The sequence below is a fragment of the Melopsittacus undulatus genome, chromosome 8, assembly GCF_012275295.1.
Source record: "Melopsittacus undulatus isolate bMelUnd1 chromosome 8, bMelUnd1.mat.Z, whole genome shotgun sequence".
NCBI classification, from domain to species: Eukaryota; Metazoa; Chordata; class Aves; order Psittaciformes; family Psittaculidae; genus Melopsittacus; species Melopsittacus undulatus.
The window spans coordinates 11,591,522-11,609,211 of record NC_047534.1 but is presented as its reverse complement, the minus strand read 5'-3'; the positions used below and the strand labels follow the sequence as shown (position 1 = coordinate 11,609,211).

Below are 17,690 nucleotides of genomic sequence, written 5' to 3'. Positions count from 1 at the left end.
AGCAGGTAAGTTATGGTAAGCAGAGGGTCCTGATCCATACTGGTCACAGAATTGCAAAATAATTTAGGCTGGGAAGAGCCTCTGGAGGTCAACTGGTCCAACCCCTCTGATCAGACAGCATTCAAGTAAAAGAAACTGAATAATAAAATATGTGCTGCAGAAACTAAGCCACTGCAATACAACAAACAGCTGGCAACACACACATCCCAGAAAAAAAGAGAAGCCATACAAACAACCTGCACTGGAATCACTTGCAGAGAAGATCCACCATGGGAAAATGTGGGGAGTTTCCTTCCCCCAGAAGCACTGTGCTGGGATATCATCTGGACAGGAGCCCTCCACAGGTTATTTACGTCTGCATCAGTGGATAACAAAGATAAATGGCAAAGTTTCTGTGGCATTGTTTTGGAGGCCCCTTTACCATGGTTACATCTACATGCATTGCCAATCCATTTTTTAGACCTCTCATTAATATCTCTAATGCATAATTGCAGTCAAAATCAGTCACTGAATCATACATTTTATGAGCTCATGCTTACCCGTTCATACTGTTAATAATAATATCTCTGCATAATGTGAACACTTGCTGCAAAACAAGTCCACCAGCCCTTCTGGTTTATGACTTAAAATATAGCAGAGCTAGTTTTAGGCACCTGTCAACTTCTTTATATTAATTATCAGCACCATCTATACTGAAATCTGAGTCATAGGAGTTTGGGCAGGACCATTAATTACCATGAATGTCTTCTCAACTCTTCCTACCCAAATGCCTCCTTCTTATGATGTGTTCTCTATACATTTATATACCTAGATCCTCTTTGCACACTCCTGCTCAATCAGTAATTTTCACATTAAATCTACAATATTTGTTTCCCAAGGTGAAACTACTTCTGGAGACCCTTTTCTATTTCTTACCTCCATATCCTTCTACAGGTGGTTACTCTTTCACTATGAGTCCTCGCCCATGGACCTCTCCTCCCATTGCAGTTTGACAGGCAGACAAGTGTCCAAGAAGTCACTCCCCAGCCCTCATTCCCAAATCAGAAGCAGATGATCAAGGTGCAAATCTCCCTTGGGCCTTAATGCTACTATCCCAGGAAAAAGTGGCACTGGGGATATCCCAAAGGACTTGAGATGAAATGCATAAGGACAGAACACACACTGATTTACCCAAGTACTCCCCTGAGAAACGCAGATCTTAGCTTCTTGCACATTTACTGGAAAGAACATATTTTCTCAGTGCCACAAAGAGAGCGATTAAATTACATACCAGTGTTGTGCTGGGTCAGTTGGGTTTGATCAGATCTCCCATTTTGTGTTAATACTCAGATACATGACCATCCCAGAGAGATGAATAATAGGATCTATTTCATTTCTCTGACAATATTAAAGATAATAAAAAGTCTTACTATATCCCAAATCCTTCTCCATGAACTCTGGCCACAGACAGATCTCCTGTAAGTAATGGAAATGTCAGTTTGATTCATTTGTTCACCAGTTAATCCTTACCAAACAACTACCAATATATAGTAAGCCATCCAAAAACATTCCTTTGGAAACAAGCCAGAACCAGCATTCACTCTAGATTAGTTTTTACCTCTGTTTAGGCTTATAGCATTTCAGGTAGCTTTCCTACTTACTCTATTTTTAGCAGTGCCTCCAGCAGACCAGGAAAGAGGCAGATCATAAGACTTCTGCTAATCTGCAAATCTGTATTTATCGTTGGGAGACCAAATTTATTATTATTATTATACCGCTAGATGACGACAGCAGAGATGACCTTTCTGCAATGCCAGAAGTCTTATCCACACTGATCTAGGCATTTAATCAGGAGAGAAGTATAGATTATTATGTGTCAAAGGAAAAACTTTTTCCCTATTCAGACAGTCGAGCATTAGAACAGATTGCACAGAGAGGCTGTGCAGCCTCCAGCCCTAGAGGTTTTCCAGCCCAAACTGGGTGAAGCCCTCTGTGTAACCTGGTCTGATTTCAGTAAGGTAAAAAACAAAGAGTGTACACACAATCGCAGAAAGCAGCCACGAACACCTTTGATGAATGGGAGCACAGAGCCATGAATGACAACAGGCACAGCCCCATCAGTGTTTCACACTTGCTGAGCCACACTTGTAAGCAAGCAGGTTGACAGTCCCCAGTGTCCCAGCTCGGCTCACTGGGCCGGCTGACTCATTTTCCTGCCAACCACTCTGTGCACCCTGTAAAGCCGATGCGCCGGTGCTGCCTCAGGCCTTGCCCTTTTGATGGAAGATGAAAGCTCTCTCTCGCTCAAGATGAAAGTTCTTTTCCCAGCTTGTTATAGACAGAAATGTCTTTTCTGGCAGCCACCTTATGCTGCCATCTGGCAGAAGAGAAATCCTAATGGAAAAGATGAAAGGGCTCAACTGCTCCCAGTTCATAACCTTTAACACAGAGCCCATCTCTTCTCCTAAGTACAGTGCTCCCCTTGGGTGAAGAGTCATTTCCCTGAGAAACCTTCACAGCCATAGCTGCTTCTTCTGCATTTCCCTACCCTTTATGCCTACAATGCTTGCTTTCCATCCAAGCCTTTGACCAACATCTGTTTCAGCTCCAGCCATACTGACTGGGACATGGTTTGGAGATCAATTCAGTCCATGATCCTCAGCTGGCCTCATTCACAGGAGGCAGCAGATGAGTACAAGGCTCCTTCTGGCCCTTACAATAGCTCTGATATGCAGTGTCCAGATCTACAACTTCTTTTTAGCACTGCACCCACCCCCTACCTCCTCCAGGGCCAGAAGACTTTCAGGTAACAAGTGCCTTCTTTGCCAAGAAGATGGAGACTTGGCTATTTCTATGTTCCTTTAGTGTTCTCCAGCATTCACCTCAACACGCTTAGCCCAGCTTGATGAACTGCCAAAAACCTTCTTTTCCAGTTACATTCAGATAAACTAAGGAACACAAGCAACAGAGCTCTGAAACAATGGATCTGTCTGCTGTATGTCCTTAGGTTTATGGTTCCCCAGAATGCACATCCTCTTGGAAAATCTCCACAAAATCTGTACATTCTGACATTTTCAGAAGTCCTATGAGCAATAGAGCAAAGATGCACACCAAACCAAGTTGATTTTAATCCCAACAAAGAGAACTTTTAGAGTTGAAAGCTAAAGTTAGGATTTCACTGTGGTCTCCCTGTGTAATTGGAACCTTCCAGAAATAAACAGCACACCTGGGGAAGGCTGCTAGCAGCTCATAAGTGATGGCTTTTCTTTCCTAATTAGAGCCAGAGCAGTGAGCTGTGGGTGGAGGACCATGTGGTGTTGGAAGAATCAGTCCAGACCCAAAAGTTCTGATCCTGCTGATCATTAGTGTGGTCAGTTCTGTCTTTCAACCAAGAGCTAAGAAAGCAAACACTAGAAAGCCATCAGACAGAAGGTCTGTAGCCTTATTCTCACATTTTCCAGTAATTCCTAGGTCAGTAAGACACAAATTGCAATTGTTTCCTTTTATGCCTAGAATACAACACTGCAGCACTTCACAGGGTCCTGAGCCAGGGTGATCGGAGCTGATGCTATTAGACAAGGGTGGAAAATGGATCTCTTCCCAGCAAGATTTAGAGGCCAGTTGGACAGGAAATTACTCCAGGTGGGCACTCTGTCCCCATCTCTCAGCTCTTCCTGCAGCTAGGAGATTCACTCTGTAATTGCTTTCTTAGTCCACATTTTATCCTCAGCTGACAGAATTCCATTAGGGTGATAGAAGCTGTGTGATAAAGGGATGTTTGTGTCTTACATGGGCTGTAAGTCATTTCTCAGCAAACAAGCAAATAGTCACAGAAATGGGCAGAGAGACCACTGAGCCAGGAACCCTCCTTGTGCTCTGAACACCAGGACCTCAGCACCCAAATGGAAGCAAAAATTTTTCCAGTGTGTTATTCCCCCCTCTGCTTCCCCTGCTGCTCTTCAGAGGAGACAATGTCAGTCAGTGCACATCTCCAGACTGAGTATTTTTTAATAGAAAATAATCCATCAGGCAGATGTGCAGCAGCTGCACCCCTAGAAGTGAGGGCCCCATAGAAATAGGAGGCCCTGGCACTGGAACTAGGATTGGTCCCAATGCTCATTCAAGCTCCCTTACGCATTGCTCACATCCTCACATTATCACTGTCAGCGAGTCCCATTTTTGGTTGTTCCAGTGTGTTACCTGCTATACAAGCATATCTTACATGTTACAGGATGAACCTGGAAGAGTTTATTGTGCAGCTCTTACACATTCATCCTCCAAAATGAGGATGAGTCTCCTGACTCAGTACTACTCAGACTTCATGTCTTCTATGCCGCCTTTTACACTATCATTGCATCGCTGCTTGCTCCCTTGTCCACAGAAAGGTGCTTCTCGCTGTTTAAATTCTGCTGTATTAAACCACAAAAGGCAGAAATTGAAAAGAGAAGTTGCAGCTCTTCCCAGGCATCCTGGTTTTCAGATTACGCTGTGAAGAACGGTATCTTTTTAGACTGGTATCTGTGAAAACTGGTATCTTTTTAGAGATCACAAAGAGGCAGCATGACGCGTACTCCCTACCGGATTATTTCTTTATCCCTGCCCTTCTCAGTGTCATTGTGGGACAAATTAATTTGTGTTATCTTGATCCAACCCCTTTAAAGCAAGTCACTACAGGTAAAGGTGAGCAACCAAGACATGAAGGTTTTTGAGTGGCCCAGAAATTGGAACTGGGTGAAAGTTTAATAATTTACATCACAGGCTTCAGCAAGATTTCATATTAATCCTTCTCTGTCCTTTGTCGTGCTTTTGACAATGTCAAATGATGTTACTGAGCACATTCTTGCTGAATTACTCTTGCTGAAATTGTGCCTGACATTGACTGAAGGGCTCCGTGGGGATTTCCATGATTGCATGTTTACTCTTTCTTGTAAATCCTAGACTGACACGATTGACTTGTGACTAGTTAAAAAACGGTGAAAAATATAATAAAATGGGGTTTTTGTTTTGTTTTGTTTTTTTTTAACCCTGATTTACCGTGGAAATTAGTTGAGTAACTCTGAATATCTAGGGCTGACTAGGACAATGAGTTATCTTTGGTTATATAAAGGGTCATTGCATCTCAGCTCCAATTAGGAGGGCAAATGCTGACATCTTCCCTACAGAGATTAATGCAGTATTTTCTAAACATTATGCTACTTTCTATATATGAGTGACTGGAATCAAGGACTTCATTAGGCCTTGCCTCAGTGGCATATGTTATCCCAGAGCAGACAGCAGCAGGCAAACTCTTCTTTCACACAGAGCAGCAGGGGAGGATGTCCCACAACTTAGCAACATTTGGAAATACTTTAAAGACTTTCATGGTTTTTCAACAGTGTGGTAATTGTGGGGAATCTCTTGAATGGGTAAAGAGAGCTGCTAGGAGAGGTTGGCAGAAGGTACAAACCAGTATTCTAGTTGCCAGACGAGCTACACTGGGTACAGATTTCCAGAGGCAAAAGGTGTGAAAACTGGCTGCGGCTACCAACTAACCAGGGAAGAGCAGGGGGCAGAGAAAAATGATAGTGTCCTGGTTTCAGCTGGGACAGAGCTGGGACAGAGCTGGGACAGAACTGATTTTCTTCGTAGTAGCTGGTGCAGCGCTGTGTTTTAGATTTAGGATGAAAACAATGCTGATAACACACTGATGTTTTAGTTGTTGCTCAGTAGTGCTTCTCCTGATCGAGGACTTTTCAGTCACTTGTGCTCTGTGAGTGAGGAGTGGCACAGCCAGGACAGCTGAACTAGCCAAAGGAATATTCCATACCATAGAATGTCATGCTCAGGATATAAACTGGGGAAAGTTGGCTGGAAGAGGCTGATTGCTGCTCAGTGATGGGCTGGGTATCAGTCAGTGGGTACTGAGCAATTGTGCTGTGCATCACTGCTGTTTGCTGGATTTTTTTGTTTGCTTGTTTTATATCTTTTTATTATTTCATTATTAGTATTAGCATTATACCTTATGTTAATTATTATCTGTTCTTAGCTCAACCTATGAGTTTTAACTTTTCCTGATTCTCCTCCCCATCCCACTGTGGCTGTGGGGTATTTAGTTGCCAGCTGGAGTTAAACCACAACAGATAGAACTGTGAACCATGTGGGCTTGACCAAGTATTCTGCAATAACTTACAAAACCTGGATTTACCTCAAAGGATTAGGGTTGAAAAATCATTAGTCCATCGCACAGGATCTGAGATGCTCCAGACAGATACAGAGAAGACAGATGAGCATAGAAAGTCCTCTCCTCCTCATACCTTTTCTGATCAATAAGAAGGATGCTATTCTGTGCCAGGGAACACGACAGATTTAATTTCTTTTCAAATTCAGTGCAATTTGTTCAGCAGAACAAACAATGTGACAGGACTCATCTCATGTAGAGACTGCCTATATGACAATGCGATTGGGCTTTAAGTCTTAAAAATCTTGCAATAGCCTCTCCTCTTCCAAATGCACACATTTGAAACTGTTCTAAGCCCTACCAACAAACCTCCTTTCAGCTCCTCCTCTTTTTCATTGTGGAGCTGCATGTAAAGGTTATCTGATGTGGAGCAAAAATTAAAACTTGGTTCTTGGTAGAGCTCCACAGGTAAACACACCAGGGGAGACCTCTGAACAACAGAGGGTTCTTTTGTGACTCCAGTTTGGGAAGAGCCTTTGAACAAAGTGTTTTGTATTTAGGACAAAATATATCTTGTTGCTCCATCAATACAGAGAAATCTGGGAAGTGCACTGCTATCTTGTGTCTTTTCAGTCTAGCCAACAACAGTTAAGAAGCATGTTTTATATAAGCAAATACCCAAGATATTGCACTCAGGACTTAGTACAGAAAGGGAAACAGCACATTTTGATTTTACATCAGATGTTGCAGTATCTCTGCTTCATGTCTAAAAGCATATACTGACTCCAGATTTCAGTTCTCTCTGGAAACAATGAACGAGTTCTAAACGAGAAAGGAATAATCTTTTATGGAAGAGATTTACAGGTTATCGCAAAAGAGAAATGTTCAGTGAAAAGTACATTTGCATAGCTACAAATCCTGCACATAATTATTTGGTTAGAGGTTTTGTTTATATGGCTACATATGCAGAGTAGTTTGTGTTTAAAAAAGCAGTTCCCTCCTTACCTTCTGCTAGCTAAAATGCATTTACTGTTTCCCAAAACTGATGGTAGGTTGCTGGCAACACAACTGGTTGGTGCAGCACAGAGGTATGATGGCCTCCTTGTTCATATAACCAAATTCAGGCAAAATAGAAAAATAGAGCAGGGGGGTGGTGAAAATCAGACAGGTAATGACCATTTAAAAAAAGCCCAACAAAACAGAAAACTGAATTCATGCGTTAAATTTCATTACTAAAGTAAATGTCCTGTAGCAAATAAAGCTTCTTCTCATAAGACAGGAGGTGGTTCAGCACTGGCAGACATGGAAAATCTTCTAGTTGGATGACACATATCTTGGAGATGTATATTGCAGTTATTTAGGGCTGGATGTATTCAGGACCTTCCAATCACAATCCCGTGTTATCTTTTCCTCCTCTGCAGTCCTTTCTCACATATGCAAGTTTTTGGACGCAAAGCTGTTAAGGAAAAGAAAGTGCTGTATTAAGACTGTACCTGTATTAACAGTGAAACCACAGACTAAAATGAGGAAGAAACATGTCCATTTCTCTTTCCATTTCAGAAGGAAAGCTAAGCTACTCTTCTCAGTAATGTTTCTTACATTGACAGTGAGTGTTGCCTATTTTTTCAGTCCTGTGGAACTACTTTCCTGGGGAATCTGGTCTGAATTCAATGTTGACACTGTTCTGTGTAGGAGGTTAGGGCGTCCCACAGGAGGGGACCATCTCTGAGTACTCCTCCAACCCAAATCAGTCTACAAATCTGTGTTATCAACTGCTGTGGCTGATACAAGCAAGTTCTACAGAGGAGATGTGAGGTAGATGGCAACAGGCAGTCCTCAGCTGCTGACTTCAGAGGCATTCTGTGTACTTAATGTCTGGACAATAGATGTGATGGCCACGGCAACAACAGCTGTTCACTACTGGACATAAGCTATGTCTGCACTGGAACCCAGGATGTCATTACAACAGACACAGGGATGTTTAAAATACTTTTGACACAGCTAGTGCTAATATACTAACAACTTTGAAACTGTATTTGCACAGGCAATGGCATTTCAAATCCTTCTCCTACAGAGCTGTTATGAAAAACCATCAAATAATTTCTGTAACACTTTCTAGAGGAACTAATTGGAGAAAGTGTCATGCTCAGGAGAGAAAACCAATCATGAATATACCAGCTTGGCTGAGAATTTGCAATGTATTTAAGGAGCTTTTCTGAGTAATTTACAATGAATGACTGGGACTCTTCAGACTATAAATACAATCTACTCTTTCTCTTCATGAAAAAAAGAGGTTGTCTTTTTAATTATCACTTTGTAAGAGAAAAGACCAACCAGAAAGACAGTGGGAGGAATAAAGTCAACATGTTTTACCCCTTGTTACACTTATTATAATTTTGGATTTGCTTGAGGAGCAATAAGCAGCTGATTCTGAGACACACATGCCTCATCTCTAAAGCTGCTCAAAAGGCCAGTGAGGATGCAATGAGCCTATTATTCCAAAAGCTCTCTGTAAAGCTGTACAACTGACACCAGTTTTTAGTTTTTCTTCAGGGAGTTTCTTTTCTGAGGACTTCTGTGTATGTGTTAGTATACACTGTGACTACATGCCACATATGTCTTTGATTTATATTGTCCACTTTCTGATATAGAATAAAAATCCACTGGAGTATGACATTCCTGGTTTGCTTTTCTATAGCAGAAAAAGTAGAGCTAGATATATAAAATAGATGTAAGTCTCCCATCTTTTCCCAGTTTAGGTCTATAACAATGTTCACTACCTATACTGTCTCTATAGAAAGTGAGAAGAAAACTGGAGAAGACAGAACTAACCTTGATCAGCCACAGCCTGCTTCTTTTTGCTGTTTGTAACAATCTCATTTTCATTCATCATTCGTACATCCTGATCTCCCACATGATTGCTGGAAAGATTAAAATCAGTACAATAGCCAAAATAATCAACATTGTGAGAAGTTATGAGTGTTACGCAAAAGGTTACCAAATAACTTATTTAAGTCCTAGAGGCTAAACAAAGCTATGAAGCACAGCCATATTATGTGAGACTGTCTAGAAAGGAAAGGCATTCTCTGTCTGCAGCCACCTGAAGGATTTCTTGCCAGTTTTAATTAGTAGCATTCGTTCAGGCACACATTCAAATAGAAATACCATATTCACTCTACGATTTTCATGCCTGCCTACACAGCTGGAACTACATTAACCAAAAAGAGAGATTTCAAATCAGTGCTGTTCAAAGACTGTATAAAAATCCCTATATGGAACTTAACACTCTTTTGTAATGTTGATATAGCATTATTTGAAAATTTTCTGAACTAAACAAAATCCATTCAGTGTGACAAGTTTTGTTTGCAGGCTGCTGCAACATGTTTATGATTTGTTTTTGGGAAAGAAGTAGTAACTTCAGAGTTAAATGAAATTAAACAACTTGCAGGAAAAAAACAAGTGAGCTGAATTGAAATTAAAGAAAGTATCTTGCTCTCCTAGAGAAAAACAGAAAATATCCATGCTTTTGGAAAAAAAAAATGTGTTTTTCTTCTCTCTACAAATACTGCACAAAACAGGTTTTCATTTTTGAAGAAAAATGTAATGTCTCTAACTGCCAGAGTGAAAGAGGGGCACCAATCCTGAAGTAAATCAGAACAGATGCAATTGGTGATAATATCTGACTCCAGTTCAGGGTTCATAAAATATTGAACAGTAACATGTGAGAGAGAATAGGCCAAAATTAGAGGTAACAACACAGAGAAGCTCAAGAGCATTTTTAAAATGGAGTGATATTATCCAACATATAGCAAGGGATTTGTCTTCTCTTGCTTACATACCTATATTTTGGTACACTAGTAGGTGAAAAAAAGGAAAATAAGATTGCAATCCAAGCTAAAAAGGAAGACCAAGAAAGCTTCTGCACAGAAATCTAGAAGAGACTCAGCATGTTCTTGATTGGAAACCAGATCAGTTTTGTGTGACAACAAAAGTATGCCCCTCTTAAAACTAAAGCAAAGGATATAGGTCTTATAAATATATGTAAAGGAAGTTGCGTGAAAAAGATCTGTGGTTACAACTGGTGCTTCCCTGCTTCCAATAAAATAACTTTATTCCTAGAAAGATATTAAACTGAAGAAAGTCAAGGTTCATTTCACCTCCTTCTTCCTATATACCACTGAAAAAAAAATCTCACATTTGTATTTCCTTGAGACATTTTCATTTCTGTAACTTTTTCACTTGAAAAACTGTCTACCTCCAAAATTTACCATGGCAACACAGCCACTTGTACAAAAACACGAATCTAACACAATACATACAAACAATAATAATTTATTTCAGTATCTGACAGTACAAACGGCCAACAACCAATGCTTTAGAGAAACATGGGAAAACAAACCCCATAGGCAAATGTGAACTTGTGTTCTTAATCAGGACAGCTTATGTCCCTTCTACTTACTCTTAAATATTTGAATACTCTTCTGAATGAATCATGTGCCATTTCTGAATGCACAACTTGCCCTTTTTTCAAGTGATATACGTGCAAGACATTCTATTTGTTAGCTGTGTAATGTATAAGTGCTCATTTCTATAAGCTTTAGATTTTTCAATTTTCAATAGCATTTAAAATAAATTATTCTTTCAATCTTCATTTTCTTTGCTAGGGACTGGTTTTTAGACCCTATCAATCCTGACCTTCTAGGTATAAGTGTGTTTTTCACTACATTTCATCTTATTTTCTGTGAGATGCTAACTTAAGTGGTTTCAAAATGTCATTCCTCTGAATGCAATTAATTTCTCATTTAAGAAGTTAATTATTTTGGAATGTTTATAAAAGGAGAATTCTGGTTCTTTAATTAGTACCTGTGCCAAATCAGAGGATTTGCTTTTCTTTACTTTTGATATTTGATTCTTTAACATTTTTTTCCTCCATGTGATATCATTGGGATTTACTATTTTTTATCTATGGAAGACTAACTTTTCCCTTTTGTGATTATTACTACAGGTTTCAATGAAAACATATGTATATATGATTCACAAACCCCAGTAAGCACTAAATATGCCTACAAATAAATCTGGTAATTTGGTCCTAGTAACTAAAAAGCTATTGTTTTTTTTCTCGTTAAGTGGGGCTGAGTATGCTTTGGGAGGGAATTTTCTATAGCAATATGCATATTGCTGAGACTAATCACATTAAAAGATTTTTTGAAAATAGGATTCTTTCTTCCAGTCAAGATCCACTCACATACCTAATAACAGTTCTCTTCTCCTGATGGCAAATCTTCTCATCATCTGTAAAGAGAATGGTATGATACGGGACCACTGGATCACAGGTTGGTAGGATGCCTGATACTACATGGTTCACCATATCCAGAATCCCATTGTAGACTAGCAAGTCATCCACCAGAAGCTAAAGATATTTAAGAAACAAACAAACCAACCATCTGAAAATTAGGCATTGCTTTCAGCAGTTGTCTTTATCAGTTAACTAGAAGTCATTCTGCCCTGTTTGTTTCATTTGCCCTGTTTGTTAGGTCATTCTAACCCTAACCATTCTATGATTCTATGATTAGTTTAACTTTTGTTCCTTAAAATTTCCATTTCTCTCTATTCGCTACTAGGTTTTGATGTTGGGTTTTTTTTTCTCTAAGTTTTTTGTCTTCTAAGTGACGTTTCTAACGCAGCTTTCAAGTAGATAATTAAAAATGTATTTCATGTTTTACATAATTGCTGTTCTATTAACTGGAGTGAATCACTCTTAAATCTAGGAATTAATGAATCCCACCTCACTTCAGCTGTCTAAAACTTGGATTTGTAGCTTAAGCTAGTCTTCCAGGCCTGCTCTACAGTCTACAATCTTAAGTCAATTATCTAAGAAAAAAAAAATCAGATGAAGTGTTCCTTCCCCGGACAAGAAAGGGAGGACAGATGACTGGCATAGATTAGTCATTTCAATACTAAATGCACAGTTAAACAAGATGAATCCCATCCTTTAAGATTATATGGAATCACACTTCAGTAAACTGTGAAAATAAGTATAGAAATCAAGCAAGATGACTCACCAGAACATACAAAATACATACAAAAATTACTTACACCAAATTCTCTCACGCCTCTCTGAGGTGTTTTGGCATAGTTCCATAACTTGATCATTGACACAGTAGTAGGTACATCAAAAATGACATATACCCTATTCACCTGTAAAAGAGAATTAATTTATATTTAACCACACAAATTCCCCAAAGAAATGCAATTCTCATGCATGTTGAATAAAGAGCTCCACATTTAAAGAGATCTAGCTGGAGGACAGATAACTGGTTCTAAGGATTTAAGTTCAGCTATCAACTCTGTTGATAATTCACAGATGTCTCTACCCCAGAGCTACCCTTTCAAATGCACACGTAACTCATCAGAAGATGACATCTGCACCTGAGCTTGTCATCCTGGACTACTATTCAGTTAGAGAAGGGGTAGAGAAACACATCAACCAAATACAGACATGTGTCTCCAGATAAGACAAGCTGGAGTCATTCTAGTCTAGTCTAGTCTGGTCTGGTCTGGTCTAGTCTGGTCCAGTCCATTGCATTCTATTTCATTCAATTCCATTCCAGCACATATGAATGGAATCCACCTTTCTATTTGCAGGACTCAAATTTTGCTTACATCCCCTGATTTCAAAAGCTCTTGCAGAAATTTTGCAGTTTTTGTGTGAGAAACACTAATAGAAGTGCACTAATTTTTTGTGTGAGAAACACTAATAGGACCATTCTCCAACTGCTTGCTGAACAATTATTGCTTCAAATATTGTTCATTTTACATTCAGTGGCATTAATGTCAAAATGTTAAGACCAAAGATTAGGCTGTAGGAAACCAATCTTGCCTATTACAGTTAATTCTATGCTACTCCTTTTATGAGCTACTATATCAACTTTAGGCCAGTATATCTTAAGCTTCATCTCTAGTATCCTGTTAAGCTTTAATCATCTGATGCACTGGAGAAGATATTATTAGTTGTGTTAAATCATTATGCATTTTTTTAACTAAAGAAAGGTAAATGTGATCAATAGAAATGTTTATATCTGTAATCTTCCAGAAGACAATTTGGGCACAGTCTCCAATAGCAATTGTCAGTCTCCCAGCAAATGACAAATTTGATGGAAAATATATTGAAACAAAATTACTATCAATAACAGGGAAATAAAGAATTCAAATTGTATTTACATTAGTAATAAATTCACAAAAGACAAAAACATTTTTAGAATTAGAAAGGAAGAAATATTCAGAAGGGAGAACAAAAGCTGTAATATAAAATTTCCTTAAAGCTTTCAAACCTTCCAATATAGCAAAGAGTTAATTCAGTTTTCTAGGCAACCGGCATGTTTCAAAGCAGCCTAGCAATGAGGACCTAAGCATACACAAGCTTTGGATAAGCATCCCAGCTACAGAGGATGATCATAAATAGACTGACTGATAAATCCACTTGCACTTCCTGGCTGCACAACCATGGAAGATGGACAAAAGAAAAGTACTATGTGGATCTTGAAAAGGTAAAATTTGCTACAGCTTAAGCACAGGAAGTACCATTAAATTGCTCACCCTTCCCTTATGTATATCACACTTTATCAATTTACCCTTTTAAGGCTGATATCTTATGTTCTTCTACAGTACTTTGGTGTCAGACACAACACAAAACTGTGCATGCATCTGTGCTACAACTCCAGGTACTGTCACTTTCCTTTTTCCCACAATGAAACAGCCTCTGCAAGCATGTCTTTTATAAGGACATGAGCAAACTCAGATTGTTTTATGTCAAATCATTCAATCATTATGCTAAATGGACATCAGAGCATTGCATCAAATTAATTACCAGGATTCAAGCTGTGGGAGCTACAGAGTAGGAGCTTCAAAGCATTACACAGAACTTCCATTTTCCTAAGAAATGCAAGTGGTCAGTATTCCCAAGTACACTTAAAGGCTTTATCTTAATTATACCCACTGCATTACAACATATGATGCTGTATGAAGTATTTCTAAAACTGACTTAATTCTTTGCTTTTAATATTCTAATTAATAACTGTAACATACAGAGTAAGGATTTTTCCAGCACAGTAAGCTATAACATATAATGTGTCAGGTTTACCTTTTGTTACTTTTGAAATGCATCCTCTTCTAAGATATTAATACATATAAACTATGTCCATAACAGGCCCATAAAAATATCTTCTCCCATCTAAGTTTACCTACTTTTCTTGTTTAGACATTTGATACCCCATATTTTAAACCTAAGGCTTCTAAAAGAGCTGAATTGCTTTGGGCCCTAGGACATGAAATACTGTCATCTCTAATTTACGAGTTTGAATTCAAAACAGATAATGAGATTTAAAAATTTCTTACTGCTGGAATAACATTCATTGCTTATTGTAAAAACAAATTTAAGATCTCAGTCCACTTCTGTTTGAAAGGTGTTTATGCATATTAATATGCATATTATATTCCTTTGTCAGTATCTTTATCATACTAACTGAAAAAACATCTATGCTAGTCTTGGAAATTCTGCTGTTGCACCATGGAGACAGAAGGAGATTACAAACCTGGGAAATCTGTACTGCTGCTATCTGTGCAGTGAAGAGAAAGAAACTGGAATAAAAAGAACTTCTTCCAAAAGGCAGTGATTTAGCACCATTTACTAGTATCAAAGTCACTTAAAAATTATGTTTGCTTCCCCTTTCCTTTCTGCTTCTAGCTACGTCTATGCACATCAGTAAGACGGAATGAAAAGAGAAAATATACCAAACCAGGAAGAACTGGTGCAAGCCACATATGTCTGCCATCAGTTGTGTCATTTACTCTGTCAATTAGTTTGTCTGGAGTTCGAATGTCTCCAGAGACATCTTCTAAAATGTTCACACTATCTGGAAAAGCAGCAATATCTGAAAAACACTTTAAGGGTAAATAACTGAAAAGGACATTTCAGAATCACCATACTTGAAAGTTCATGCCTGCTTTTCTGCATGCCATGAGCAACCATTTGCCACTACAACAGTAAAATGAAAAAATACTCTAAGCCTTTCACATGGGTAGCTGAGGAACCTGGGGGCACACAGGACAACCCTTACAGATTCTGGCATTCAAAATTATTTAAAAAATAGGAATAAATTAGCTAAATGCATTTAATTTATTTCCAAATTTGTATTTATGACTTTATCAATAACCAGCGTTTTGTGACAAACCCCATTTTTTTTAGCATGCACTTGTGAAAATCTCTCATATGAAATACATCTGAAGAAACGTATCCTTCCAGGAGGCAGTCATCTGTCAGCCTAGGTTTTTCTCGAGTTCCTCAAGGTTTGTGATAAAACCCAGGAAATGTCTAATAAAGCCTTCTTTTGGTGTTTTGAGAGGAAAAGATTAAACCTGCTATTGAACAGACTGCCGATGTAACCAGATTTTCTCTCTAAGACATTAATGTTAAAAACATATGTATGTTAAAGGCATGCAAAGAAATGGGGATAGATGGCACTTCCTTCAGAATTATAAATCCCTAGTAATCCAGTTTGAGGGACATTAATTTCTCCTGTCCTGCTTTCTAAAATGCTTGAGTCTGCAAGTATTTACAAAGAATTGCAGGAATAACACAGCAATGCCTCAACTGTTTGAGAAAAGCTTGCTCCAGGCTCAGTGCTCAATTATTGCATTTAGTATTGCACCAAGACAAATACGCTCTTATTGAGATCCTAATATATCCAAGAAACACTACTGCACAGGCAGAAACAGGCCACCATTCAAAATGAGCTGAGGTATCTTTACCTAGCACTGTATTGCACTGTAAAGACAGACCACTTAAAAGCTAAGTTAAAGATCACTTGTTCTTAAAACCAATTTGTTACCATTTTTCAATTTCAAAATGCTTCTCCATTTCATATATTCCAAGTTCATCATGTACCATACAAGACTAAAAATAGCACTCAGGAAAAAGCCTTTATGACGTTTTTCATTGTATCTTTCTACTTATTAGGCAAGAAGGACCCTTAAAGACATATGATTTATGCAGCATTCATGCTTTTTATCCTTTCTAGTTGGCTAAAAAACTTTTTCTTCCATGTGACTGAATTACGTGAATTATATGTTAGGGTATGAAGCTTTCAACTCTTCAGAGACTTTAGCTGATAAAGAGCACTGAAGTGTAATCTTGATGACTATGAATCTTTCAACCATGTCCTTCATTCCCTCTGGTTACCCAGGGAACACTGAATCAAATTCAAAGTCTCAGCCGTTACCTTCACAACTGGATTGGGTGTCTAGAATAGCCTAAAGCTCCAGAACAAGAGTTATGAAAAATTTCTTTCTTGTGGCACAATGAAAGATTTGACAACAAAGAACTGAGCTCAGCCTTTCCTCATGAATTTATAGTTCAAACTTTCTCGTCCTTCCACACCATAGAAGAATACATGTTGACAGCAAAAAGTACCATATCCTTTATAAGCCTTCCCTTCTCTAACCTTCTCTTGCATTGTTGGTACAGCCCATTCAGAGAAAAAATATTCTGAAAATATATAGAGTACATTAAAACATATGGAAATATCATCAAACAAATCCTGAGAAATACAAGCAGAGTAATTGCATGGAATAAAACGGCAATTTGGAAGAAGCAGCAAGTGATGCCATATGGTAATTTGCCAGGGAGCAAACTGTGTATCTGAAAGGGATAGATGCACTTGGTCTGTAGAAGGATACTGTTTTCAGTTAGTAAGATTTGGTCTCCATGTTCATTGAACAACTCAAGTCCATTCAAACCAATGTAGTATGGATCACCCCAACTCGTCAGAAGCTGAAACTGAAAAATAACTAAAAAGCAAAAAGCTATTAAGGAAAATTCTGATACTTTTGTCTGAACAGACTATTTAATTTGCAGTTTTCAAAATTACTGTGCAGGACACACCTTGATGTTAGACACTTGCAGCTTACGAGAATGAAAACAAAAAATATCAGCTTTTCATTTCTGACTTCACTATGTCAAAACCTCTCTGAATAAACTATTTCTATTAAGACATGAAGTTTGCCTTTTCTGTCACTGATAATACACACATGAACATCTGCAGGTGGCACAACTAGTCAAAAGTTTATCTATATGTTTACATATATACATATTCATATATATGTATGTTCATATATGTTCTTCCATCAGATGAAGAACTGTTGAATTAGTATGTGTCTTACCTTCTTGTACACTGCAACTTAATATCACCATGGCTCCTATTTGGAGTTTTTACTGCACTCCTACATTTCCTGAATATGCCTTTGCCTGGTTTTGATTTATACAGGTGATAACTGGCTAGTAAATATGCCCCAAAACTGAATGGCAGAAAATGTAACAATGAAGTCTATGCTGTCCATTTACTAATGGAGCACCCATTTGTTTCTCTTTGCTCTATCAAGACACAGATTGTCATGAAACCAGCATGGAACTTAGTATTGCTGAGATGTCACTGTCTCCAAACTTGGTTAGAATAGCCTCACGGATTTAAAAGGCCCATCAGCTAGATGCATGGCATGA

The 17,690-nt window shown here is 38.4% G+C and overlaps 1 protein-coding gene across 4 annotated transcripts in view; it reads right to left on the bottom strand.

The window, feature by feature from the left end:
• Positions 1–7,109: 7,109 nt before the first annotated feature.
• The window catches only part of KATNIP (katanin interacting protein), a 60,045-nt gene continuing 49,464 nt past the window's right edge, over positions 7,110–17,690 (bottom strand). For 3 of the 4 annotated variants that reach the window (XM_013129951.3, XM_031052212.2, XM_031052213.2), the window contains exons 21-26: positions 16,871–16,981; positions 14,927–15,066; positions 12,233–12,334; positions 11,386–11,546; positions 8,969–9,057; positions 7,110–7,592 (exon numbers count right to left, since the gene is read on the bottom strand). In XM_013129951.3, the coding sequence (XP_012985405.2) occupies positions 7,537–7,592; positions 8,969–9,057; positions 11,386–11,546; positions 12,233–12,334; positions 14,927–15,066; positions 16,871–16,981 (659 nt within the window). In that variant the 3' untranslated portion in view covers positions 7,110–7,536. The remainder of the gene's footprint in view (positions 7,593–8,968; positions 9,058–11,385; positions 11,547–12,232; positions 12,335–14,926; positions 15,067–16,870; positions 16,982–17,690) is intronic. The other variant, XR_004081045.2, reaches the window with a different exon arrangement.